This window comes from Ambystoma mexicanum, chromosome 1p, assembly GCF_040938575.1.
Source record: "Ambystoma mexicanum isolate Mex_15411 chromosome 1p, UKY_AmexF1_1, whole genome shotgun sequence".
NCBI lineage: Eukaryota > Metazoa > Chordata > Amphibia > Caudata > Ambystomatidae > Ambystoma > Ambystoma mexicanum.
In genome coordinates, this window is record NC_090921.1 from 386,672,973 (window position 1) to 386,699,420 (window position 26,448).

A 26,448-nucleotide genomic window follows, 5' to 3' on the forward strand; every position below is an offset into this window, starting at 1 on the left:
AACATGCCCTGGGATCCTTCTCATGTGGCCAGGGAAAGGCAGAGGCTTTCTGATCGTGACCCTAGGGGTGGGGTATTGTACCTAAATGTTTGCATGTACAAAAAGACCGTAAAATGCTACCACCAAAGGTTCGAACCTTTGGTGGTAGCATTGTAGGTAAGTATAAAAAAAAAAAAACAATTTTAAAAAAAGACTGCTGGGTGTCCACCGGAACACCCCTCTCCCTATACTTTACAGTATAGTATAGTATAGTGAGCGGGGGTTGCGGGGGAAACCCCTGCATCCTCTGTTTTTTTTTCTTCACGGAGGTGAAAGGGAACTGGTGTCGCAGGGACTCAGCATGAAGAAAAAGGTAAGTAGGGTGTGTTTATGATGGGGGTGTGGGTGGGGGGTGTTGTGGACGTGTGTTTTCATGGGAAAATGTGTGAACCTTTGGTGGTTCGCACATTTCTCATGCAGACTTTCTGACCGCGGGCAAATCAGCCATGGTCGGATCACGTATATCCAGGGATGGTGTTCTGCAGGAGGATCACATGGGGGGGGGGGAGGAGGAGGAATCAGGTCAGGAGGATTGGGAAAGCCCCATCACTAGCTTCCCTAGAGACCCTAACATCTTAATGGCCTACTTTACAATACAAATTTAGAAAGGAAAAGGTAATTTGAACATTGGGGACCACAATGCCCAAAGGACTGGGATGATGAAGAGGGATTCAGAGGCACTAGACTGCAAGGCGCCGTCTAGTGGTTCTAATGACCCACACCTGAGTGGGACTTTTGAGCATATATGACCCCCTCAGGTCTAGGCCATTAGAAGTAGGAGGTGGAGTGGTTGCAGAGACTCCACGTTGCAGTGGCAGCAGAATAAGAGAAACAGGCCCCAGAGCCGCCGCTTTCTTCAGAGAGGATAACGGTCCCATGAGGCTCCCTAACCTTGATGGATTTGTATGCAGGGATTGCGCAGCGGAAGTGATGATGTGAAAAGCTTTCCCCCTCGAGTGAAAGGCTCTGCTTAGAGTAATTTGAAAGGCTATGCTTAGAGTAAGTTGTGCTGCAGTGGCAGGCGAGCACTGGAATGCTTCAGGAGCAAGGAACAGTCCTTTACTGACTGCCGCGGGAAGCAAACCGAAGCAGTGTGCCGTTACTGTTGGGTAACCCTGATACGCACCGCAATTGTCCGCTGGCCACTAATAATTAGTTTGAATACCGAAATGATATAAAGAAGTTGATGTGGCATGATAAGCATGTGGTGAACAAACCAGACAGGAAAGGTTGCGATTGTTACTGTAAAGGCCAACATCATTGCCAAAGGCAAGAGAGGGCCATTCTGAAGCAAACCAATTATAAACCCTTCAGGAAAGTGGATGAGCAACTGAGGAGGACTATTAGAGAACACTGGGAACCAGTAGGGTAACAACCATTGGAGATATGTGGCAAGAAGGAGAGAAGTGAGGGGAGGGAAGTTGGGGAAGGGGACGTTTGGGCACTGTGGTTGGAGCACCATGTCTTGGTGCAATGTATGCCAATTGTTATTTAAATCAATAAAATGTGTTTAAAAAAAAATAAACTAATTATAACCCCTATTAGAAGAGCGAAAACAAGGCAACCATTGGAAAAGACCTCAAAAAGCATTGTCTTAACCAAAGAAGAGCAAGTGTTATACAGAGCCTTTACCTGCATGTGTTTGGTGTAAGAGTGGGAAAACAAGAGTGGCAGGAGAAAAGCCCATCCGATAGGAGGCATTCAGGGGAGAGTAGCATAACCTGCATTGCATGTGGCAGCACCAATGTGTATCATGTCTTCACAGAAGAGGTTTTAGATTTTGATGTCGTTAAAAGTCAAAGACTTGTTTCAAGTAAACTTTATCATAAAACTTTAAGTCCTGGCAGGTGGGTATACCAGTCCAGGAACCGTTTAGTGGTAGTCCTGGCAGGTGAGAACAAAGTAGAAAAAAGAACCACTAAAGTATTTTGTGAATTGTTGCGGAATCATCCTGACAAAATATTGTTGTTGATCAGCATTAGTAGATTTGTTCGTTTTGTCCCCAGCTTCCTCAATATTGTAGGCGGGGGCCCCGGGGTAAACAAAAAAAAAAAAGGGGGACCCTGCAGTGTTGGATCCGACCCGCATTAGATGGACGCATCTGACGCCGCAGGGCTGAAGTGGACCAGGCGGCGAGCAAACAGATAAGTAGGGAAAGGGAGTGGGGTTGTGTGGGTGGTGGTGTTTGATCATTTAAGAATTGATCGCATGCAGGCTCTTTTTTTCCCCCAACAGTTTGCTGCGATCAATTCTCAAACAATCAAACATCCCAAACCTGTTGATACAGATGAATTGGTTAAGTGTTTGTTTCCTAAGAAGAAGTTGTGTTGAACACTTTGCTACAAGTGGAGGGATAAAAACGTGTTGTCGAGTTGAACTGTTAAATCAAAGTGAAAAAGTTTTGGTAGCAAGAAAAAAAAGTTATAATCAGAACTTGGTTACAAAACAGAACTTTCCCATTTTTTACTTTTGATTGAAAATCCTGCTGGAGAAGGGGAACTAACCTAGATTACAAGGATATAATCAGGTTTATGTTGGGCATAACGGTTACTTCTGTTACCTTAGAATTGCCATATTTTCCCTTTATGAGTTTGATGCATGTATAAATGTGAGGGATATAATCCTTTTGTTAGAGTGTTTCCTTTAGTTTATTTTGAAAGGCAGTGGAATCATGGTCATGGTAGCGATAGCAAGGGGTTTGTCAAATCCTTTTGAGTAAATAAAAGGCATCTTATGTAAAACCTTTACCAAGCTGTCCACCTCACATTTCTGACCCCTCACAGGTGGGATTTAGACAAAGGAGCGATAAAGCAAGATGACAGTTAAGAGAGAAAGGAGACCATAGACGGTAAATGGCAGTAAGAGGGGGGGACAGTTAAGTCATCCACGACTCGCAGATGGTGGGCGGGGCAGTGGTTGGGCTCACATGGGCAGCAGTGAGCAGGCCGGCGCCTGAGAGCTAAACAGCTTCAGCACCCACGTCCACACAGAAGCGATGATCCAGCAAAGCTTTGTTGGGCACAGAAGAGCAGGTAAAAGGAAAATAATGCTATAGCCACAAGGACCATCAACATAAGAGACATTGTAAAAATAAGAAAGCCTCACAAAAATAAAGAAATCTCTTCAAAATTTAGCAACCCCATGGCAGTCACCAAGTTGCACCATAACACTGTTACAACAAAATGGGGAAAGAAGTGAAACATGTCTGGTGGCATTGTACCAAAAGAGGGGAAACATTAATCAGGAAAGAAGAGACCAAACACTACAACCTCAATAGTGAAGACTTACATCCTGGGAATAGCGAAGAAACCTACACTCTAGAGAATGTCTGGAGTGAACCTTGTTGAGAACAACTGGACATAACAAAAGGTCATCTTGGACTGCAACCCAATCCAAGCGGAAGAGACAGAAGGAAACAAACTTTTAACCATTGTGAAGAGAGCATGAAAAGACTCAGAGGAACCTAGAGATCACAGTATGCTGTGCACAACCCAATGAGTAAGAAAAGTGCACCCATAACGTTCAGTCAGTAGGAGCTATATTGATTGACACGGCGGGGTGATGTAGCATTGAACAACCGTTTTAACTATGTGACCCTCTGCTCCTCGTCATCAAACTGGCTCTGCGGCAGATGGCGCAACGCAGCGCATGAGCAACACAGGGAAAGAGCATGGAGCAGCGAGGAGAGCCATGCCACGCCCCGACTTAGAGCGACATCATCACCGGTTGTTGGTAAGGCTCAATCTTGTCATTGGGTAATGTAAATAATAAAGCAGTCACCCGGTCACACAGTATAGGTTTGGCAGTGTTTGATCGTCTGAGAATTGATTGCAGCAAACTGTTCGGAAAAAGAAACAGCCCACATGCGATCAATTATCAGAGGATCAAATACATTCACACCAACCCACACCCACCACAGCCTCCTTCCCCACTTATCCGTTTGCCCGGCGCCCAGTCCACTTCAGCCCTGTGGCGTCTGATCGGTCCCTCCTCGGACGCTGGAGGATCCCTTTTTCTGGGTTTTTTTCCAGGCCCCCGCCTCAAATATTGAAGAAGCGGGGGGACACCCCCGAAACCCACTTTCCATGTTCGGTATGTATTAGCCTAATTGTTCATTTTTATTCAATCGAATGGTACTGGCCAAATTCTGTCAAATGTATCATTCGATCAAATAAAAATGAACAATTATGCTAATACCCACAGTATATGCAGCATCTTTCATTGGAAGACTCATACCAACTTGTATAAAGGGAAGAGCACAATTCAGTCAACACCCCACATAATTGGAAAGCCAGCCCGACAGGCTCCCCCCTTTCTCACTGCTGTAATGTAAATAGCTATTAATGGGGAGGCATAACTTTCCCTGGCTCCAGTGAGGCCGATACCTTATGCATAGGCTAATCCCCAACAGCTTATTCCTGCCATTGGGAGGACAGCACTTAAAATCTGTATGAATAAAACATGGCTGTTTTTGCCATCGTCCCATCATTTGGCAGTGGCACATGTAATGAAATTCTACCTCCCCCAACCCTCCTCCGAGACCCTTAGTTAGCAAGGGGCCCTCGAGATTGCCATCTTATTGGCAAGTCCACTATATCCCCCACCCCAATACCCATGCCTGTCACTGTCAACACACTGCTCTTCACCATCAAGCAGCAGTCGCAGCCCCGTCACTTTTTTTTAGTCCAAGGTGCTGGACATTTTTGGAGGAATTCACACTCCACATTTCATCTTTCCTGCTCCTCATTTTATTGTGAAGCATCTCTTGCAGTGGTACAGCACAACTCTGACAATGAAAGCCTGGTGCTGGGTCAAAGGTGAGATGTGGCTGTTCGTGGCATGGAGGGAGGGAAATTTGATGCTGGGCTACATGAGAAGAGTTTGGGGCTTGTGGGAGACAGCAGGGAAAACTTCAAGCAAAATGAGCAGGGATTCTGGCCCCTGTCCCAACCAATGCCTGACAAACGCATTGCCCTGCAGTCTGTGGGTAAAAGTCCCAGCAGACCGCTGAACATGTTAAAGGGAGGTTTCAGGCAGCTCTCAGCATGCTAAACAACAGACGGAAAGTGAAATGGGTGACTGCAATCCTCAGATTTCAAGCTGCCTAGAGAATGGGACCAGTCTGCAAAAAAAGGTTGAATGTTGTTTTGCCCTGTAAGGCCTACTGCTGCATTTCCCCCTCCCCTTACACCGACTGACTCTCCTCTAAGATCACCTTACACTACACAAACCCCCCCACAGACCTAGTAGTTAGAACATCAACAATAACCAAGCCATGACCAAGGTCTCCTCTTAAGCCCTGTTGCACTCTCCCACGTCAGCAGCTAATCAGAACCCAAAGCAATGTAATACATCATTGCCTCCTATTCCTTCTTCCTCGTCCACTTACTCAATGAGGCAACCCGTCTCCATTCAGGACTCACACCCTCCATTTGTTTTTGTTCTTCCCCAACACCATGCCACCTTCTGCTACATAGGGTATAACTCCCTACCTGCCCCTGCCCCTCCAGTTTATTCTTTCCTGCGCTGGGGGTGCATACACACTTCTTCCTGTCCCTGTTGCGCTTTGAGGGGCAACTAAGGTGGTTATGTCGGGAGTAGGAGATGGGTCAGAGCCACATTCTGGGCCCCAAGCATAAAGCCCCCGGACCTCATGCAGAGCAGAGGAGCCCCGTTGAGGTGGGTCCCTGAAGCTGGATGACTAAGTCAGCGATGAGGTGGGGTAGAGGGCAAAATCCCCATAAAATGAGGCAGATCCTGGTCTTCCTCCAGCACATCATCTACATCTTCCTCCTCAAAACAAAATGATCCTAGAAATGTTACATTTTGCTCTAACCAATAACATTTTTATGTTCAATAAAACAATCTACAGACAAGAGCAAGGAACGGCGATGGGGGCCAAGTTTGCACCCTCGTACGCAAACTTATTTATGGGACATTTTGAGATCAATCACGCGTGGCAACATTTAGCATTCATGGAAGGATATATTGTTTACTGGGGGCGCTACATCGACGATGTATTAATGATATGGAATGGAGATACAAAGAAACTACACAAATATATTGATTATCTGAACACAAATGATTATAATATCAAATTCACAGAAAAAATAAGTCCAGAGAGCATAGAATTCTTGGATCTACAAATCTATACAGAAGGAGAAAAGATCTTGACTGATCTATACATAAAACCAACAGTAGTAAATAAAGTGTTGCATGCAGAAAGTAACCATGTGAAGCACATAATTAAAAATATACCTTATGGTGAGATTCTAAGAACAAAACGGAATTGTAGCTCAAAAGAAAAATATAAAGAACATGTTCAAAAACTTAAAGAAAAGTTCATAAAGAGAGGCTACAAAATTGAAGAAGTTGAAAAAGCTATTAAAAAAGCTGAAAAAATACCCAGAACTGAACTACTGAAAGATAAACCGAAGTTGAAAAATAAAAAAAACGGTAGACTTTATCACTACTGACAACAGTGAAGCATATATTTTAAAGAAAATTCTCTAAGTGATGATACGATCAAACTCAATATAGAAGTCAGACCAAGGATAATTTATCGAAGAGGACCAACATTGAAACAAAAGGTCAGCCCAAGTCATCTTAAAGAAGATAGAACTGAGACCCTTAGTCAATTTCTAAAAGTGCCGGCACCAACAGGAACTTACAGCTGTGGGAACTGTGTAATCTATGATCAAATGGAGAATGGAACCAAAGAAATAAGATTACCAAACGGAAGATATCAAAAGATAAAACAATATATTAATTGCAATACAAAATATGTGATTTATGTGATAACATGTATCTGTAAAAAAAGATATGTGGGAAGTACAATCAGAACACTAAAAATCAGACTCCAAGAGCATTTAAGAGCAATTAAGAATAAGGATTTCAGATATCCTATGGCAGTACACTACATCCAAGAACATCAAATAACTAAAATTAAACAAATCAAGTTTTTAGGTATAGAAAGGGTTGACACAATGGAAAGAGGAGGAAACAGAGCACTTCAGCTAAGAAGAAGAGAAGCAAAATGGATATGTAACCTGGACACGTGTCATTCTGGTCTGAATTCTGTACATGAAATGGCTTACTGGTTATAAAAAAAAGTTAAATTATTGCCAAATTATGAAAATAGAGTGCAAGACTTTTTGAAAATGCATCAAAATTCTTGACTATTATCATGTTTCAGTATATTATTATAATGCTTTATGTTGAAATCTTTTGATGACGAGCACAAAGATTTATTTTTTTTCTTGATGGTAAAATCATAGAATGTATTGTGAAAAGGTTTTTCTTATTTAGACTGCTCGATCTGTCCTTCCCTTCGGATACTTTTCTTTGTTCCTTATCCTTTACTTTATTATATTGCACCCATTGGTCTTATACAAATAAGGCCCCCAAAGGAAGGACACACTTTAACCCGGTACACAGTAATTTAAAATATCTCAAAGAAACAAGAACATTATTTTTTAATAAACGAATGTCTGTAAAATAACGGCAAAATTGTAAAACCAAAATGGCCACAGGACGTTGTAGCGTGACGTGTGACGTCATTGCGTAATGTGACGCGATGACATCATAAGCCACGCGATCGCGGCCTGTATAAAAGTAAAAGAATCACACAGAGATAGCGCGGATCCTGGCAGACTGGAGGCAATCGTACATAGATGAACAAAAAAGGTAACTTCTTTCTTTTTAAAAATAAGGAAAGTGAGGAATACACTCTGGGCTTTAAAGGCACCTTAAGCTAGAAAGTATATGGCTTGGGATACAATGGAGAGATTAATGGTGACTCCAATTTTGTAATGATTTCCACTATTTCAAAGAAGGTTTCCTCAATAAGGTTTGGGAAAATAAAAAAGTTTGGGTTAAAAATGTATATCCTTTCTCTTTGTTACTTACAGAAACCTGCGGAAAAATAAAAAATATTAATGTTAAAGTTAAAGTTATAGGTTAAAAACGTATACTTTTTCTCTTTGTTACTTACAGAAACCAGCTGAAATATACCTATATAATAAACGAAAGAGATAAAAATGAAAAAGGAATAATAAATTTGAAAAATGGCTAGATGACTAAGAAATTAAGGTGAGTACAACTTACAAGCAATGTAATCATAGTTGCTCACCACCACCACCAAAATATGAACAATATAACTAAAAAATAATTCTCTTTGCCTCTTATTCCTTTTCCTAAATTTCCTTTTCTAATTAGCATCTCTCCTGATGAACCACGTGCATAAGACGTGGGGAAACACGTGTTGAGAGAAAAAATATACTAGTATGCGAATCAATGTATGAAGAGAGAAAAAATATACTAGGATGCAAACTAACGTAGAAGCCGCAGGGAGCAACGCATCACAGACACTACTCGGACGAAGAGCCCAATAGGAGCTAGACTGCCATAAGGACAGCCACCCACAATAAAACAAGAACCCCACCCAGGGACCGCAGCATGACATACTTGCCTTGAGAAAGACCCGGTTGGGTTGAAACACGTGTCGGCTGACCGCACCAAGGCATAAAATGCCATAACAGTGTTCTACACACTAATCATTGTATCAAGTGGAATCTTTCATAAACCATCAATAAAAGCGAACCTGTATCGCACTAACTACCGTGTTAGAAGGATTATTGATACCGAATCAGACAAGATAACCAGGAGTAAACCCACCTCTCAAACGTATGAAGAAGGAAAGTATACTAGGATGCAAACTAACGTATGAAGAAGGAAAGTGCACGATACTAATGCAAAAAATAAATACTATCTAAGAAGTAATCTTGTTGGTGTGACGATACTGTTTCTTGCCAGAAGCGCACTCTATATAAGTGTTTTCTTAAAAAAGATAATTTGAATAAAATATTGCAGCAGCCGCAATATACACTAAAGGGTGCAGCATCTAGGTAAATGAATAACTAAACTTTGCACTTAGAAATCGCCAAATTAGGAAGAAAAAGCCGGTAAGGACTGCAATCAGTTATACAAAAATCTTCCTCCTCTGTGTCTGATCTAGAGGGGGAGGAGAGAGGGAAGCACCTTAACAAGAAAGCTACCGCAAAGAGAGTATATGGGCTTCCCAATACAAGTGGAGATGCTTACAAGAGGGGGTTAAATGTCCTCCACCCAAACAGTTCAAGGAGGCAGCATCTAAAGGCCTACCTCTACTGCCGGAAACTAAAGCTGAGATCTTCAAGGAGTGGGTGGAACCTGACCAAAAAAAATCGCCCCTCCATTTCTGATGAAACTGTACCCCCTAAAAAGGGTGAGAAGGATCTACCACAATCTTTACAGGTAGATGAAATCCTGCCAAGCCTTTTAGAATGTTGTGCGGCGACTCCTGAGGAGGTTATAAAAGGATAGAGTGGACAGGAAGGCAGATTCTGTTATGAAGAAAGATTACATTGTTGTTATTTTTATGGTATTTATTGAGCGTGTGCCTATCTTCAAGAAGCAACCGAGCACTTTACAGGGGTATGCAACAATACAGATACCCAACAGTACAAATGCACAACAAAGTGCTTTTCAGCGGTAACAACAGAACAGATGTACAGCAGAAGGAAGGATACCGAGGGTCACAGCTGTACAGGGTGGCAGGATAGGAGAGCGGTGGACGGCGTCTTGTGAGGCAGGTGGCGTGATGCAATGGCTTAGGTGTTGAAGAGAGACAGCTTGAAAAGGTGCGTGTTGAGGTCTTTTCTGAAATGTAGGAGCAAGTCTAATGCCGACGGGGAGGAGATTCCATGATCTTGGGGGCGTAGGCAGATAAGGCTTGTTTTCTGCTGACACTTTACCCACTGCCTCTCAATCCAACTGAGCCATCCCTGCCACGCCTGGTGAAATCACTGGTCTCCTTTTCAATGCCCGCTCTGTGGCTAGAAACTGACAGCATCTTTGACCTCCTATCGTCTGACAACCCTGACCTCATCTTCATCACTGAAATCTGGTTCTCAGACAATTTTGCACCGGTCGTGCACAAGTTCTTCCCTGCAAGCGACTCACTTATCTCCCACAACAGACCGTCCAAAGGTGGCGTAATAACGATCCTCTAGAAGTCTCACTTCTGCATCCCACTAACATTGCAACGCCAACTGTGAATCCTTTCTTGTAAAATTCTCTCTACTACCATCAGCACTCACAGCTTCCTACTCATATATAGACCCCCCGGATATGACAGACACTTTGCCAACAATCTCTGTGACTCACTGGCTACCATTCAGGTAATCCACCCAACACTCACACTACTGGGAGACTTCAATATCTGGTTTGACATGCCAAACAATTCCATAACCCAATCCATGGTCGACAGACTAGAAGCACTCAACCGCTACCAACACCCCACAGGTCCAACTCACTCTGGAAGTCATACCCTTGATGCAATCTTCAGCTCTGATGAGCTGGTCTCTGTATCTAGCCCTAAACCGCTCATCTGGACAGACCACTCTGCCATCCCATGCTCTGTCCTCACTCCATCCAAGACTGACCCTGCCTACACACGCGATCACAAATGCTGGAACAAAGGCAAGGTACTCCCTTGTCTAGCTGAAGCCCTGCTACACAGTCTACCAGCATCGCCAACCTCAGATGAACCATTAACTACTGAATCCTTTGACTCCTGGCTCAATTAATCACTACTTCCTCTCACGCCCCACAGCCACTCACAAAAGACCGTCCCCCAAATGGTTTACGCCCCACCTGAAGACCTTCAAAAGAAAAAACAACTCACTTGAACGCAAATGGAGAACATCTAGAACCCCTCTCAGCAGATCTATATTCGCTCATCACCACCGCAATTACAAATCCGAGATCCCAAAAAGGCCTACTACAATAAATGAATCATGAATTGTTGCAACAGCAGCAAAAAGATCGACAGGATAATCTCTGAATTGGTGAAACCCTCCTGCAGGTCTACCCCGACCACACAAACGCTCTGCGACACCCTCTCCCTTCATTTCTACAACACAGCTCTAGACAGGATGGCAACCATTAATACCAAACTTGGCACTCCCACCCCCTGCCCTACACCTCCTCCTCCCAACGCCATTGCTCCGACCGCCATAATACAATTCCTTGACTCTTTCAATCCCATCTCGAGTGACGAGTTCCTTGCTCTAAGATCGCGCAGCAGACCCTCAGGATCTCCGCTTTATCCCTATCCAGCCTCCCTTCTGAAAGAAATATTCTCCTTCACATGTGCGGGAGATCAAGCAAAGTCCAAAATAAATAACTCCCTCACCTCTGTATCTTTCCTGAGGCCTTAAAAATAGCATGTCAAACCACTTCTGAAAAAGGCATCCCATGACCCCCTCGAGCCCAAGAATACAGGCCAATTTCCAACACCCGATTCTTGGTAAAACTCATTGCCCGGGCTGCGTACTCTCAGCTCAACCACTTTGTAGAAACCAACAACCTACTCGACCCCGCTCAATCAGGCTTCAGGCCACGCCATGGAACAGAAACCACTCCGTTCTCGATCTGGGATGATCTCATGGTCTCGGCGAACACAGGGGGCTGCGCAGCTCTGATTCTCCTTGATTTTTCAGCCATTTCATCCTCCTCGACCGACTGCATTCACTTGGAATTCGAGGCTCGGCACTCAGATTGCCTCATTCCCCAACGGGAAACAAATCACTTTCCTCTTCTTTTTTTCTCTCAACCGTGCGCACCGTGAACACTGAAGTACCACAAGACGCCTGCCTCTCTGCCCTCCTTTTCAACTTCTATCTGGCCACGCTATCAGGGATCATCTGCGCGCACAACCTCACCTACTACAACTACGCTGACGATACCAGTTATCCTGAGTTTTCCCAAAAAAAGCCTCAACCCACGACCCGACCTTGAAGCTTGCCTCAGAGACATTGACCAATGGATGACAAGAAACCACCTCCTTCTGAACCGTGATAAAACTGAGATCATGGTGAGCTGCAACTCTGCCCTTCTGCCGCAACCACTTCCTTGGCCCCCTCCTTTGACATCCCGCCCCCACTTCTGAAGTAGTCAAAAACCTTGGCTGCACTAGGGACTCAGGCCTAACCCTCTCCCATCAGATCAGATTATGCGCTACCACCTCAAGCGCATGAGGCAAATTTTCCCGTACCTCACCTACCCAACAAACTCGACGCTATTATGTCCACTGTTATGTCGAGACTGGACTATGCCAACTCCTTATATCTGGGTACCCCGGCATACCAACTTAAACTCCAAAAAGGCCAAAAAGCTGTTGCCATACTCGTTCTTGCACTGGGACACAGATCACATCTCCCCCGCTCTCTGCATACCTTCACTGGCTGCCTGTTGGACGAAGGGCCACTTTAAAAATTCTATGCATTACCCACCGAGCAGTGCACAAAACCGGGCCAGCATACCTACAAGAGAACATTATACCCTGCCGCCCATCACCACCCTAAGGTCAAGCACTGCCTTCTTACTTGTGATTCCAGCTTCCAATTCAACCAGAACTGGAGGGTCCACCTACTAATCCCTGGCTCCAACTCTGTGGAACTCACTCCCTCATCACATTCGACACACCCAAGACTACATGGCCTTCTGTAAAGCTCCACAACCTGGCTTTTTCCGTAAACCAGACCCGCCGAAACTCACCGCAATAATAGAATTATGAGTTTAATAAAAACAGGCTCTCCGACACTTTAAGCTGACACTGAAAATAATGCCCCTCTGATCGTGCAAATCATAACCCAGTCCAACCTGTGAATCTACCTCTAGTACCTCTACCACAAAACATGAGAACGATCACGGCCAGCTCATCCTGACCCACAAAGTAACCAGGACCAGTGGGCTCCAAAGAGTACACCATCCACTCCTGAAACTCACTACTCCTATCCCTATGCGCACTCTCCACTTTACACCAACAAACAATAGAATGTAGCTATACCCCTCAATCAATTTCGGCCTAGCTGCACACACACTAACAATTCTCCACGAACACCTCAACAACCTGCTAGAACGCAGCTATGCCCCATGAAAAAAAAATATATATCAAATCAACCTAGCTGCACACAGACTTCCTACAAATCAGCCTAGCTGCACACATAAACTGTAAATGCCCCAGACTGGCTGGCAGCCATTTAAGAGCCAAGGAACAGAGGTGCCAATGATTTTAAAAAGCATATATACAAGAAGTGGAAACAAGGGATACTAAATGTCGGGAAAATGCAGCTCTGAAATATCACGAATAGTGTTCCATCTATGTTTATACAAGTGCGGTCTGCTTTCGGGCATGCCTTTCGACTGCCAGTGGCCCCAGTACTGATTTAAAGTAAAACGTTCCGTTGGCCTGATTGAGCTACATGCAAAGTAAGAAAAGACATACCCTTGAGAAATGTCACTACACTTCATTGAATCAAAAAGTGGTGTATTGTATTTTAATCCGCCACCTTCAAACAACGTTTGAGTGATGTGCTTTACTGCTTGGCAACTGCCCTGCCAACCGCCATAGAGGCTGCAACAGTATTCTGCATCTACTCTTAGCGCCGGAATAAAAATAAGTGGGGCAAACCCTGAATCATGTGTGGCTTGTTTCACCCCATTGCGCAAATGAGGGTGTTTCTGTGCGTGTAAAGCACATCCCAAATTGACAACTGCACTTTTAAATGTGCAGAAATTAAAGGCAACCATATGCGCCTGCTTTGAATAGGTGCACTGGGGGGCGCCGCTGTATGACAGGGTCTTTACTGACCCTACCGACTCTTGCAATACTTGTTTTTGCGCCCCGAATGCAGTCTGAGACCAACAGCCTGACTGCACACATTCGACTGATCTCTCACTACGCCCACACCTAGTGTAGGATGCCACCACCATCACGCAAATCGCACAAGCTGCACCCATACCGAGTGCACCAAAGCACTGTATTCTACCCTACTCTCTCGACTGACCTGGACTGCAGTCCCCACTTTGATATCAAACCAATGATACATAGGGCGCTATATAAATGCCAAATAACAATAATAAACTCGCAGAAGCTCATAACACTGAAGGATTTATCTTCCCTGGAAGAGAGATGGGGAGGTCCACCAAGGCATGGCATCCTCGTGGGCAGACGTCAGGCCTGGGGTGCCTAATCATGAGATCTTGTCACTCCTTGATACACTTGTGTATAGGCACGTTATAAATGCCATATCATATCTTCTCTATCGTGCAGCCATGTGGGCTGACCCAGAAACATTTGCGAGACATTACCGGCTGAATATTTACTCTCACGTTTCTATACGATTTGGCATATTGTTAAATATTTAACAGCGCGATTGAAGCGTTTGTAAGTAAAACATGTGGTACTGGGGTAGATCAAAAACAGAACAGTCTGTGTTATGTTTCTCAATGGTATGATTTCTCATTTTTTTACAGGATGATCAGTGAAGAATAAGAGGTTGGTTTCAAGTGTGTGTACTTGGTCTCCTTAAATGGAAGTAGTGGTAACTACTGCAGGTTCTCCATTCGAGCACCCAAATGGTAATATGGATGTTGAGATGTTTTATATTTATATGAGACGTTTTATAATTAAAATCCCTCTGCATCATTCACAAGGCTGTCTGGGCCAAGGGACCCTACTATCTTGAACTTTATCTCACTAAAAACTCCCTCTCCAGGCGTTTACGTTCCTCTGGCACTAACTGTGTGTAAAGCGCTTTGCTAAACAGAGGGCAGGAGGTTGATCACTTTCCTCAGCTGGCTCCCTACTTTGCAACAGCCTCTCCCTCCCTCTATGCCTTGAGCAGGACTTCCTTAAATTCCGGAAGCTTCCCAACACCTTCCTCTTTACCTCCTCCTTCCCATCTGCTAATCTCACAGTTGCTGTGATTGGTATCCGGGGCGCCCTTATACATCCACGAACCCTTTACTTCCCACACCCAATCGCCCCAGCTTCTGTCTACTCTCAGCACCTGCCTTGGCTCGCCTGGAGGCACGTACTTACAGCCAGCACTAGCCTTGTAGCATTTACCTCAGCATGCACTTCATCTGTTGCTCACTCAGAGCCTGGACACTCCAGCACCAACCCCTTCTGCCCTTTTCCTTGCTACACTTGCACATGCTGAATACTCACAAAGCATAGTAATTTCGTGCTTCTCCTTTCCCCTCATCTGTTGTGCATTCAGTATGTATCACTCCCTTGTTTCCCTCCTTTGCTCTGTGGCTGCGGGTGCTTTGAAACATTATGTACTTGCTGTATAAGCGCCTAACAAGCAAACAATAAATAGATATGTAATTCAGCAAGACATCGGACACACAGAATATCTATATCTTACCCTCAAGAAACACACGATAAATCAGTCCAAGGCTTGCGTACAGATGGGGCTTCCAAAACAAAACATGGAAATAAACCAAACTCTTAAACGCCAAGCTCAACGAGATATCTTTCCCATAGTACAAAATGCAACACGAAATAGGCGGCCATTTTACAAAGGAAATATGTTTCAATCTGTCACCACTCCTAGGTTACACTTTACCCATTTCAAGATGGTTGACACGTGGATTTTTAAGAAAAAATGCTCACAGGGCATATACGAACCGGGCGGCCATATCGTGGCGTGTTCAAGAGATTGCATTATCACGTTGATGTACACTCATATCACTCAGTGTATATACCCGTTCAAATTTGAGTCGTTAGTAGGTTTTATACATTTCGTGCTAATTACAATCCTGTGAGTGTATTAAATACATAGAAAATAAACTTAAATGTATTCATATTAATAACAATTAAATATAGTAGCATAACAACTATTACAACACTCAGACGCATGATAGAATCAAAACGTCTATTGTTAATATTGCGAAAATAGCAAGGATTTCCCTGAAATCAACGTAAACGTAGCCATAGCAGTTTCTGTACCACATAATGTCAAAACATACTGAACTGCACGTTCGTCCTCTTTCAGTGTCAGTGTTTAAGGCGGAGCTTCAATGGGCGTTTACATTAATTGGGGAGGACGCACTGGGCGGGCGGTATTTGACGCAGTTACGCGCATTCTGGGAAACAGCTTAAATACAGACTGCCCTTCGCACGCGCCTGCGAGTAGTTCTCGAAGGGATTCCAACAGAAAAGGCTTGGACGTGACCAGCAGCCGTTCAAAGGCAGGCTACGGGGCAGTGAGACACGTGTCGGGTGCTGGAAAGATTCTGAATAAGGTACATTCTTGGCGCATGTCCTGGCAAGCAGAGCTCAGCCTAGTGCCCTTTGTTCTTTTACGTTGTGCGTCAACCGCAGATTTAGGAACAGTGGTTATAGCACGTGTTCGCCATAGCAGAGGCCGCGTAATGTGTGCCGGTCAATGAATGCTTTGAAGGCAAGTTGACCAGCGGCAAATAAACGTGAGATGCACTTAATCGCGGGAAAGGGATCAAAGCACACCTAGTGTGCGTAATTTAGTACCTTAGTAGTAAGGTAATTCTTAATACTAAATGTTAGTATTAAATGTTCGGTGCACACCTCTGGTCGTGGAGTCGCACTATAAAGCGCCATTTTTGGCGCGAATAGTTTCCTTGGATGCGGCATACTTGTCTCGTGCGGTCAAAATGGCTGCCGGGTTAAAGAAAATGGTTTCCCAGTGGAACATATTCTCTGCTGGCGTTAGAGCGCCTCCGCCGTAACGCACGTTCTTACGCCATGGCTACTGTTCTGACCGTAACTGGCGTAATCAAGTAACATTCAGAAGTTAATTACTGCTGTAGAATTTGTAATGTTGCGCTTGTTCGTTTAGAACGTTGGTTCGTGTTGACTACTCGTAGTAGCTGTGCTTAAATTTCACTACTGTTCTATTGTTAGATTACATATGGCGACCAAACGGATGACACGTGAGATCTTTGATGCGGTGGTACAAGACAAAGTAAGGAAATATCGCCTAAATCGAGACGAAGCAATCGAAGAAACACTACACGAATTAAAACTACAAGGTATCTTTTTTTTTTACCCCCAAAAAACTTTAGGACTATATGGAGATCTTTACCGGATTGCGTGCTTTTGTCAATCTAGCGTTGCTTAGTCTTTTGGCTCCCATTAACATAATGGCAGTATCCTCATCGGCATTGCCTCACAGGTATTAATCTCCCAACTGTTGCAAGTAAGAATTTAGCTAAGCATCAAAGCGCCCGAGTAGCCAAACGAGGGCCTGATTCTGACGTGCTAAATCCACGTGGAAGCAAATGTCCCACTCCAAATACTCACCTACATCACGAGCGTGATGGGGGGAGAAACGTAAAGCAGGCAATAAAACGTGTGTAGGAGCGTTAGTGTGACCAGCACCTCTAGCCCAAACGTATACTTCGAAGGCACCTTTCTACATTAACATGTCAACGCTTTCGGAAGTATTGTGATGGGTCGGACACATCTTAGGACAGGGAGCAACATCTGTTAAAATAACAGGAATTAGTAACTAGGCAGACCCTCCGTGGGCTTGCAGCACTTTTTTTGACTGGAGGGTGCACAATTGGCATTGCATGAAGTGTGCTAGGCTACAAGACAGCCAGGGTGTCATTATTTGTACCTTTTGTATCAATATAATGGGAAGAGGGCCATATTTCTCTGGCTTGTTTCGGCTACATTTTTCAGTTTAATATGCATGCCTATTAACAGTATTGATCATAATCAGTTGTATTGCTGAAAATATTCCCCTTCTGTTGTCCAATCCCCCACACGTCTCGCCAATTCCTCATCAGAACTTGTACTCTCAAACCTGTCATACACTCGCATGCGCTCACTGCCAAGTCACAATTGGCACTCTCCGGTCCCTTCCAAACTCCAAATCATACTCACCTTACCTTCCCCAATTCCTCCCGCAGTTTAGTCCTTCATTCTTTCGTGCTACTCGTATTAAGTCATGCGCCCAGATGCCTGCGGGTTAGGTGCACAATACAAGTGGGATAATAAATACTTTTGCATCTTGCATTCTTTCTTCCAATCTGTAGTTTACTGCCTTTTTCTGGCCAACCCCTCTGCTTTTGGCCCACTGCTACCCCATAGCCCACACTCACTCGCTTTCTGTACTTCACGCCCACCACTGCATCCTCCATCTTGTCCACATTTCTCACTCTGCTTTCTTGCCTACCACTCCACAGCTCACCTATCACTCCCCCACACTCTCCTTTCCCTCTCATGTTACCGTTTAAAAAAAATGGATTATGCCCCAGATCCTCTCAAATGGGTCATATTAAAAAATGGGATGGGAGCAGAGGGTGTTCTATGTTTGGATAACCCATTTTCGGAACTAAGCAGGCTCCTGTGTATTTCACTGGGACAGGCCATTAAGAGGCCTGCCACTGTAAAATGCAACCTAAAACAGTTCTATCCCATTTGAAGAACAGAAGTGCAAGTGAGACAGCAGCAGTCGGGCAAAAACAAGTATTGCAAGAGTCGGTAGGGTCAGAAAAGACCCTGTCATACAGCGGCGCCCCCCAATGCACCTATTCAAAGCCGGCGCATATGGTTGCCTTTAATTTCTGGACATTTAAAAGTGCAGTTGTCAATTTGGGATGTGCTTTACACGCACAGAAACAACCTCATTTGCTCAATGGGTGAATTGTGGCATAAGCGCCCATTCCAATGTCCTTTGTGGATTGGGCTTTTTTTTTCCCGCACGTGATCAGGCATGCTTACGCATTTCATTTCTTGAGTCCCGATAGCTATAAACTGGAGGGCCTAACCAGACATTCCCCTATATTCTACTGTGCCTCATAGCAGGCATATGTTTGCATGTGTATGAAGCTTGAAATGGAATCTGCTCCGGCTCCAGTTGACATCTACTGGGCAATGTCTTGATTTTATTTTCTTCAAGCCACTCGTGATTCAGTTTGCCCCACTTTTTATTCCAGCGCTAAGAGTAGATGCAGAATACTGTTGCCGCCTCTATGGCTGTTGGCAGGGCAGTTGCCAAGCAGTAAAGCACATCACTCAAACGTTGGTTGAAGGTGGTGGATTAAAATACAAAACACCACTTTTTGATTCAATGAAGTGTAGTGACATTTCTCAAGGGTATGTCTTTTCTTACTTTGCATGTAGCTCAATCAGGCCAACAACGTTTTACTTTAAATCAGTACTGGGGCCACTGGCAGTCGAAAGGCATGCCCGAAAGCAGACCGCACTTGCATAAACATAGATGGAACACTATTTGTGATATTTCAGAGCTGCATTTTCCCGACTTTTAGTATCCCTTGTTTCCACTTCTTGTATATATGCTTTTTTAAATCATTGGCACCTCTGGTCCTTGGCTCTTAAATGGCTGCCTGTCTGGGGCATTTACAGTTTATTTGTGTCCTTCCTGTGATAGATATGGACCTACAAGTAGCATGCAAGTGAAAATCTAGACTGGCTCATGGATGACACATACCCACTGGACAGCTATGCCCTTGTGAGTTACTCCTCAGGTCAGACAACCTGTTCCTTGGTGGTTGCTGTCCTTTTGTACTCTGCTCATCTAATCATCACCTATGGTCATTGGCCTGTGGTGCCTGGTTTGATTTGTCATTTGCAATCGGACGGTCCAAATCCATCTACATTATCGTATGTTTAACTTGGCCCTGCCATACTTGCCAACATGCCTCATTACATTGTGCAAATGCTAGTTCATTCCTGGTTTTAATTTTGCATTCTGTAACTTGCATTCATGGCTTTCATTATAAATCCAGGACTAAAAGTACCAGAATACTAATTTAAAACTAGGACTGGACTAATTGCTGGAGTGGGGCATTTTCCTCTCCATTCTTCCCTCCGGTCTGACTCATTCAGCTGGACACACCTTGGATGCTCATCAGGCATCCCTATCTCCAACCCTCCTAGAACTACTCTCTTGGTCTGATCAGGTTCTCCTTTCCTCACCTGGACCTCCTGGGTCTTCTGGTTAAGCCTGCGCACTGCCAGCCTCCGTCATTCGACCTATGAAGCGAGTCAGTTGCCACGTTTGCTTCCACCTTTACCCCTACCACTGACTCGCTCTGACACAGCCCTTACTAACCTTCAACTCCATCTCAATACCCTGGACATCCCTCCCTATGTAATGGGGATCTGTGTGAAATTTGCCTTCCAAGTGCAATTCCTGTTACTCAGACCTGCCTGCTCTGAAACTCAAGCGCAGAGCCACTGAGTATAAACGGCATGCCTCAAGCATATCTCCTGATAAACTGGCCTGCCGCCTGCTCCAAAGTTGATAGACTCAATTTGCTTGAAGGGGGTCTTGGTCCAAGCCCCCATCTCTGCAGCCATTAACACAGCTGAACTTTACAAACTTCAGTCTCCACTTTTCTGGCACCCTGCACATCGCTTTCATTTCTAAAACTCTGGACTGACCCTCCCCTTAGGTCTCATCCAAACAGGTGCTCCCCTGCTCCAGAGATTACAGACAACATTGTCTCCCGTGCTCTGGCCGATATCTGAAATTCTTTGCCACTGGATCCTTCACGCACTCTTGGGCAACTCCTCAAAAAGCCTTCGGTCAATCTTTCATGTCTCGCAATCTACAGCTCTACCTCCATTACCCCCTTCCTGGGCAAACTCTTGGAGAAGCTGGCCATCTAGCAGCTTACACACCGCACTGAATCTGTCTCCACAACCACCAGTGTGGTGTCAGAGCTACAAGAGGCATGGAAACTGCTCTCCTGAACACCTGTGAAGACCGACTTGGCTCTCCTTCCATTGCCATCCTCCTTGACCTTTCCTCTGCCTTCGATAGTGAATCATGCCACCCTGATAAATCTGCTCTGGTACCCTTGGCATCACTGGCCTGGCTCTGGACTGATCTTCCCAGGTTCAACTGGGCCTTTTTCTCACCGGTGTTCACTCTCTGCCTGCAGAGTTCCGCCCCCCCTCTCCCCGGGCTCTATCTTCTCACCGTGGCTCTTCAACAACTACCTGGCTCCTCTAGCCCACTTCATCACCTTCTTTCCTAACTTCCAGTGTTATGCGGATGACATGCGACTCTCCTTCAAGCTTCTCTCATTCCGGATTGCCTGTCTAGCTATTCAGGCATGGTGTTCTAACTATCTCTGCCTTAATGCAAGTAAGACAGATCCTTCTAATCCCCACCACTCTGGCAGCTCTCCATGGGCTCCTTCCCCTCCCACTTCCGTGAGGCAAATCTTGGTGTCATCTTTGACTCCTCTTCTAGCCTCACATCACAGAGCTTGCCAAGAAGCACGCTTTCTGCAGCAACTTCTGGGGCATTCTCCCTTTCCTGTGTCCAGAGCCTCTTCGTTATTCTGCCTAACTCCTCCCTTCGCCCTGTCAACTAATACAGAATAGGACTGCAAGACTTATCACTGCCCCCCCCCCCACGATTTCCGCGAGGCCAAGTTAAAGGCCCACTGCGTCATCCACGAAGTTTTCTGTGGCCTGGGACCCCTCCATCTCCAACTCTCCCTAAGTAGCTCCCTGCTAGAGCCCTTCAGTCAGAGTGGGGGTAGATCTCTCCTCCACATGTGCTTCCCTCTTGAATGGTCCCCTGCCCCTGTTAGACTTGAGCCTGGATCTCCTAAGATTCCATAATCTTAAGACCTTTTCTCTTCTTGCTTCCCTCTCCCCTCCTTATGTCAGTCTGCTTCTTAACTGGCTGCTGTACAACAAAGTGATATCATCACTTGACGCCATAGCACCACTGAACGAGAGCAAACCTCGCATGTGAATACTTGGTTCTCCCCTCACCTAAAAGCTATGAGACAAGAGAAATGTCGATGCAAAAAACCTGGAGGCTAGATCTTCAGAGACTGACGAGAATAACTTGAGCAAATTAGCCGCTCTCTACAAAAAACATTATTGTAGCGGAGCAAACCTCATACAACCTCTGAATCGCCCAAACTAAGTCCAATACCAAAGAGCTTCTTGCAATTCTGAAAGCAGTAGAATCCCAGATTCCTGCCTTAAAGACAAAAATTGGTGTACAGGCGTACAAAATGCTCTGGCCAATAATATAACCCTTCTGACCAAGATCAATAACAAAGACACGCTCCTCACCTCCAAATCTAATAACACTAATGTGCTAGGGCTGCATCTATCTTGCCTCCACCTCACATGCTCATTCCCCACTGTATCCACCAAAGAGGTCGAAAGTCATCCTTACCCTCAAACCTTCGAACTGCCATGGTGACTTATGCCCGGCACAACTTATAAAAAAAGATGCTGCTCGAGAACTCTCCCCTTTGTATCACCAAATAAACGCCTTCTTCACCTCAGGCACTATACATAACAACTTGAAATATTCCTGGGTCCTCCCATTCCTCAAAACAAAATTTAGATCCTTCCATCCCTACCAATTACCGCCCTATCACTACTGTGCCATTCTTACTTAAAATCCTCAACAAAATGGCATACTTACAAATTCAACATTACCTTGAACATAACCACCTTCTAGTAGTGAGACAGTCGGGCTTCAGACCCCAACATGCAACTGAGACTGAGCTCATAGACCTTAAGCAACAAATGGATGAGTTGAGAGACGAGGATAAGACAGCACTACTATTGCTCCTTGATCTCTCAGCAGCATTCAATCTGGTTGACCACAGTATCCTCTGCAACTGCTTAGTCGGCAGACCATTTCTCCCAAGAGGCTATTGATTGGATTCAGCCCTTTCTTAATAACAGAACAATGCAAGTCTTCTCCCCGCTAGCAGCTGCTGACCCAATGCCTATTACGGTGTGCCACATGGCTCTTGTCTCTCCCACTTTGTACAACATCTTTACAAAGCCCCTTTTTGATCTTGATGGTCTGGGTATCACCTACACGAGCTACGCTGATACTCGGATCCTCATTCCACTGACGGGGGATTATCACAAGGATTTGGCCTTTGTAAACAGTGTACCTCATCGAGGCATGATGGCCTCACACGATCTATGCCTGAACGATGACAAAACGGAACTAGTCATCCTAGGTATGACATCAACCTCAACAAACTAGGCCAGAACTATTCTTCATTTGAAATCGATAACATCATTGCTGTGGCCAAGGAGGTTAAAACCCATGGCTTCCATCTAAACTCTACACTATCTTTCAAAAGTAAACGCCATGGCCTCCGCTACCTCCTACACATGCAAACTTATCAGAGCAGCCAAACCCTTCCTCTCTTACAATAACTGTCACCCTAGCTAGAGCCATGATCCTGTCCAACTTGGACTACTGTAATGCTCTTTACATAGGCATTAACAAATACATTACAAACAAGATCCAAATTCTGCAAAATAATGCATTAAGAGCAGCTTTAAGTCTCCTGAAAAAAGCCCACATTTCAGACACCAGTTAACATTTAACTGGCTCTCTATGAAAGAGAAAATCCTCCTTAAAGCCCTATCCCTGACTCTCAAATGTCTCCTCCACTCTGCCCCTCAATACCTTATAACAAGATTCACTAGAGAAGCTTCCAGGCGCCCTTCCAGAAAGGCCAACTCCAACCTTATACTGGTGCCAGGATTCAAATGTATGACTGGGGGAGTAGCTTTCCTGTCAAAGCAGCACAACATTGGAACTCCCTACCGCCCTCCCTAAGGGAAGACATCCCTTACATTTTAGATCTAATCTCCTGGATCAAGGAACATGACAATTTATCACTGTTCCTCCGTGCTCAGTTATAATATAAACCTGTAATCTCGTGTATATTTTATGTAAATGTGACTTACTGTACCATCTTCAATGTTGTGATGTGTCCAGTACTGTAACACTTAGCTGGACCCATCTACAGTGATTTATGTAACCTAAGCTATACAGTCTTGTTGCTCCTGCGCCCTTTTACCTCTGGGTTAGGTGCGCATTACAAATAATAAAAACAAACTGGCTGCCTGGTTCTTTAAGTTTCTTCAGGGCACCAGCCCCCCCCCCCCCCCCATTCCAGTCTACCCTGCCCATGGTCTCCCCGGACCCCCGCTGCAACCTGTAGTTACCATTCTGGGCCTGCACCCTTGTAGCCCATCCTTGCACTTGGCTCATATACCTTCCTTCCCCTGCACTCTGCTTTCCCCTGGCACTTTACTAACCGGGTCCACTGCCCTGATGGGCAACCCCCTACACTTATTTTACTACACTTGCACGTTCCTAGGCCTTGTCATTCGGATGGTTTTTGACCTCCCCTGTACCCCAAACGCTTCTCTTGTTGCTCCTGGACTGTTTATACGCATTTTAAATTACCAATTATACATTTTATAAATGCTGAGTCTGAGAAGCTGGTTATTGGGCAAAGACAAAGTTAATCTTGGTAGATTACCCTAATAACTTGGAAATGGTTTGTAGTTTGGGTGATGTAAGCCAACATCTTGTATTTAAGTAAATATATGGAGGAATGGCATATGGTGGTGAGGGGGCACAGCCTGTATGTTTGTTTGTTTGCCCACCCATTGACTGCGCATGCCATACTAGTCCCTATAGCCATTCCCACCCAGTCCCTGCCCAAAATACCTAATTGGAACTTTGACCTCACTTTAATCAAGTCTTTAGAGGGGGGAAACACTTCAAATGCCTTTTCGAGTGAACATCCAAGAGAGTTGTGGGGTAAGTAGGAAAAATTCTGCTTGCACAAAGGTGCCGGGTCAAATGGACCTATTTCCAGCCAGGAATTCGTGTGGGAATGGGGGCAGCTCTCCCACTAATCCTTTTGAATGCGTTGCTGCCAGAAAAGAGAATCTACCTATAACCAAAATCTAGTTGGGAACCATAGCCCGTAAGTATCCGTAGCACTGCATGGCTTATTCTGTTCCAAATAAGATTTGTAAGCGTGTACAAATTCTTGGTTAGTTAGGATCGTATATTAAAAACTGAAAATTATGTACAAAGATTTTTCGGCAAGACAGTCACTGATTGCATGCAGTGTTGTGCATGCCAAGCCTCAGACAAGTGAAGGAATTGTATGTGCATACATGCCAACATTCTCTGTTCAGTTCCGGAATGTGTAGTCATGATTCTGGGATTTGTAGTCCTGGGTGTAGAACTAGGGGAAAACCAGGATGAAGTCTCAGTCTTGGATGCCACTTTCTATCTCCGGAATGCAATGGGGAATGTTGACATGTATGCGAGAACATGCCCCTTGCCACCCGTGGAATGCTGATTGACTGTCGGGTGGGGGGGGGGGGGGCAGTGCTCTAGTTTTGGGGGTTGGGGGAAGCGCGCTCTGGTTGTGTGGCTGTCAGGGGAGGCGCGCTCTGGTTCTGACTGTCTGGACAGATACACGGCAAGCATTGAGTTGATACCGCTGAAATCTAGCAGCGTTGTGAGGAGCCAGAGGAGGTGCGAAAATCACGAGCTCTTCCTGATCTTTTATTGGCCAGCCTATGCTTTTTTTCTAGTTAACGTCATTTGGGGTCTTTAAGTAGGAAATGTTCTGACACGCATAAGATAAAATGTTTGAACAGTCAAGGTGTGCCGGCTGCACTACCGGACTACACCGTCTGTTTGGCTATGCCTCATGATAAAGTGAGTGCTTGTGGAGCAGTGCTGATGCATTTATCTTGCTTTTTGTAACCTTTTAAGGTAAAGCTAATGGCTTTAAAATGAAAATAAACCGAGTACCGATGCGTTCCACCCTCTGCAAATAGTATTCAACAAGCACTTTAATTTTCGAAGCATTGATATGTATTATAGCACCAAAATTCCAACGTTGCAGTAATTTCATGCACAAATAGCGTTTTCACAGCCCCGGCGCTCACGCTGCATAATCTTGCAACATTGTGGCAAGCAGCAGAGCGAAGAGGCAGACGCGCGTGGAGCCCTGTGAAGGAGAATATCGGGACACCCGAGGGGCATGGGGGAAAAGGACGGCCAGATAGCTTCCTTGCTGAGGAGCCATGGTGGGCACAGCAAGCGGGTGCACCTGCGGCGGAGCAACCAGGCAGGGGGCATTAGCACCAAACAGTGCGGCAAGGCCCTGGCAGACCGGAAAGGCGTACAAAGTAGGAATGTGTAGGTTGGGTAGCGTACAGAAGGGCTCAATTTTTACACAGTTGGCTCCTGGCTATGTACGAAATGGTGGTTTGTTAGTGGGAAACTTGATCCACAATCCGTTACCCTGCTTATAAAGCACGCAAGGTGCACAATCACCGTTTGATAAACTCAATAGGCAATTCCTTCGATTGCACAAGGTCTCAGCCACTTCCCTTGTATAGACCACCGCAGATCGGACTTGGTGTCTACATCTCCATTTGCTCGCGCAACAAACCTCTTGCTTAAACCTCCTTGTGATACCAAGCAACCAAAAACACTGTCCACTCATTCATGTCTCCAGCAAAAATGTTGCATATAACTAGCTCCCACGTACATTGGGTGGGGTAATGAGCTAGCCAGAGGTCTGCAACCTGCACATCTCCAGATGTGTTGTACTTTAATTCCCAGGATCCCTCTGAATTTTTGGGAGATTAAGTCCAAAACATCCGGGCAGATGCTGCCCTAGACCCAATTCTCTGCATGCTCATACCTCTCCTAAACTGTGGGGGTCGCA

The 26,448-nt window shown here is 45.0% G+C and overlaps 2 protein-coding genes across 4 annotated transcripts in view; one reads left to right on the forward strand and one right to left on the reverse strand.

Annotated features, from left to right (window-relative positions):
- The window catches only part of ARMC6 (armadillo repeat containing 6), an 817,534-nt gene extending 802,063 nt beyond the window's left edge, over nt 1-15,471 (reverse strand). For both annotated transcript variants that reach the window (XM_069649134.1, XM_069649135.1), the window contains exon 1: nt 15,300-15,471. The gene's annotated coding sequence lies outside the window, so the exon portion shown is untranslated. The remainder of the gene's footprint in view (nt 1-15,299) is intronic.
- A 493-nt stretch (nt 15,472-15,964) lies between these two features.
- LOC138570686 (SURP and G-patch domain-containing protein 2-like) overlaps nt 15,965-26,448 on the forward strand; it is a 45,739-nt gene continuing 35,255 nt past the window's right edge. Inside the window, exons 1-2 of one of the 2 annotated variants that reach the window (XM_069649139.1) lie at nt 15,965-16,179; nt 16,817-16,944. In XM_069649139.1, coding sequence (XP_069505240.1) covers nt 16,824-16,944 — 121 coding nt within the window. In that variant the 5' untranslated portion in view covers nt 15,965-16,179; nt 16,817-16,823. The remainder of the gene's footprint in view (nt 16,180-16,816; nt 16,945-26,448) is intronic. The other variant, XM_069649138.1, reaches the window with a different exon arrangement.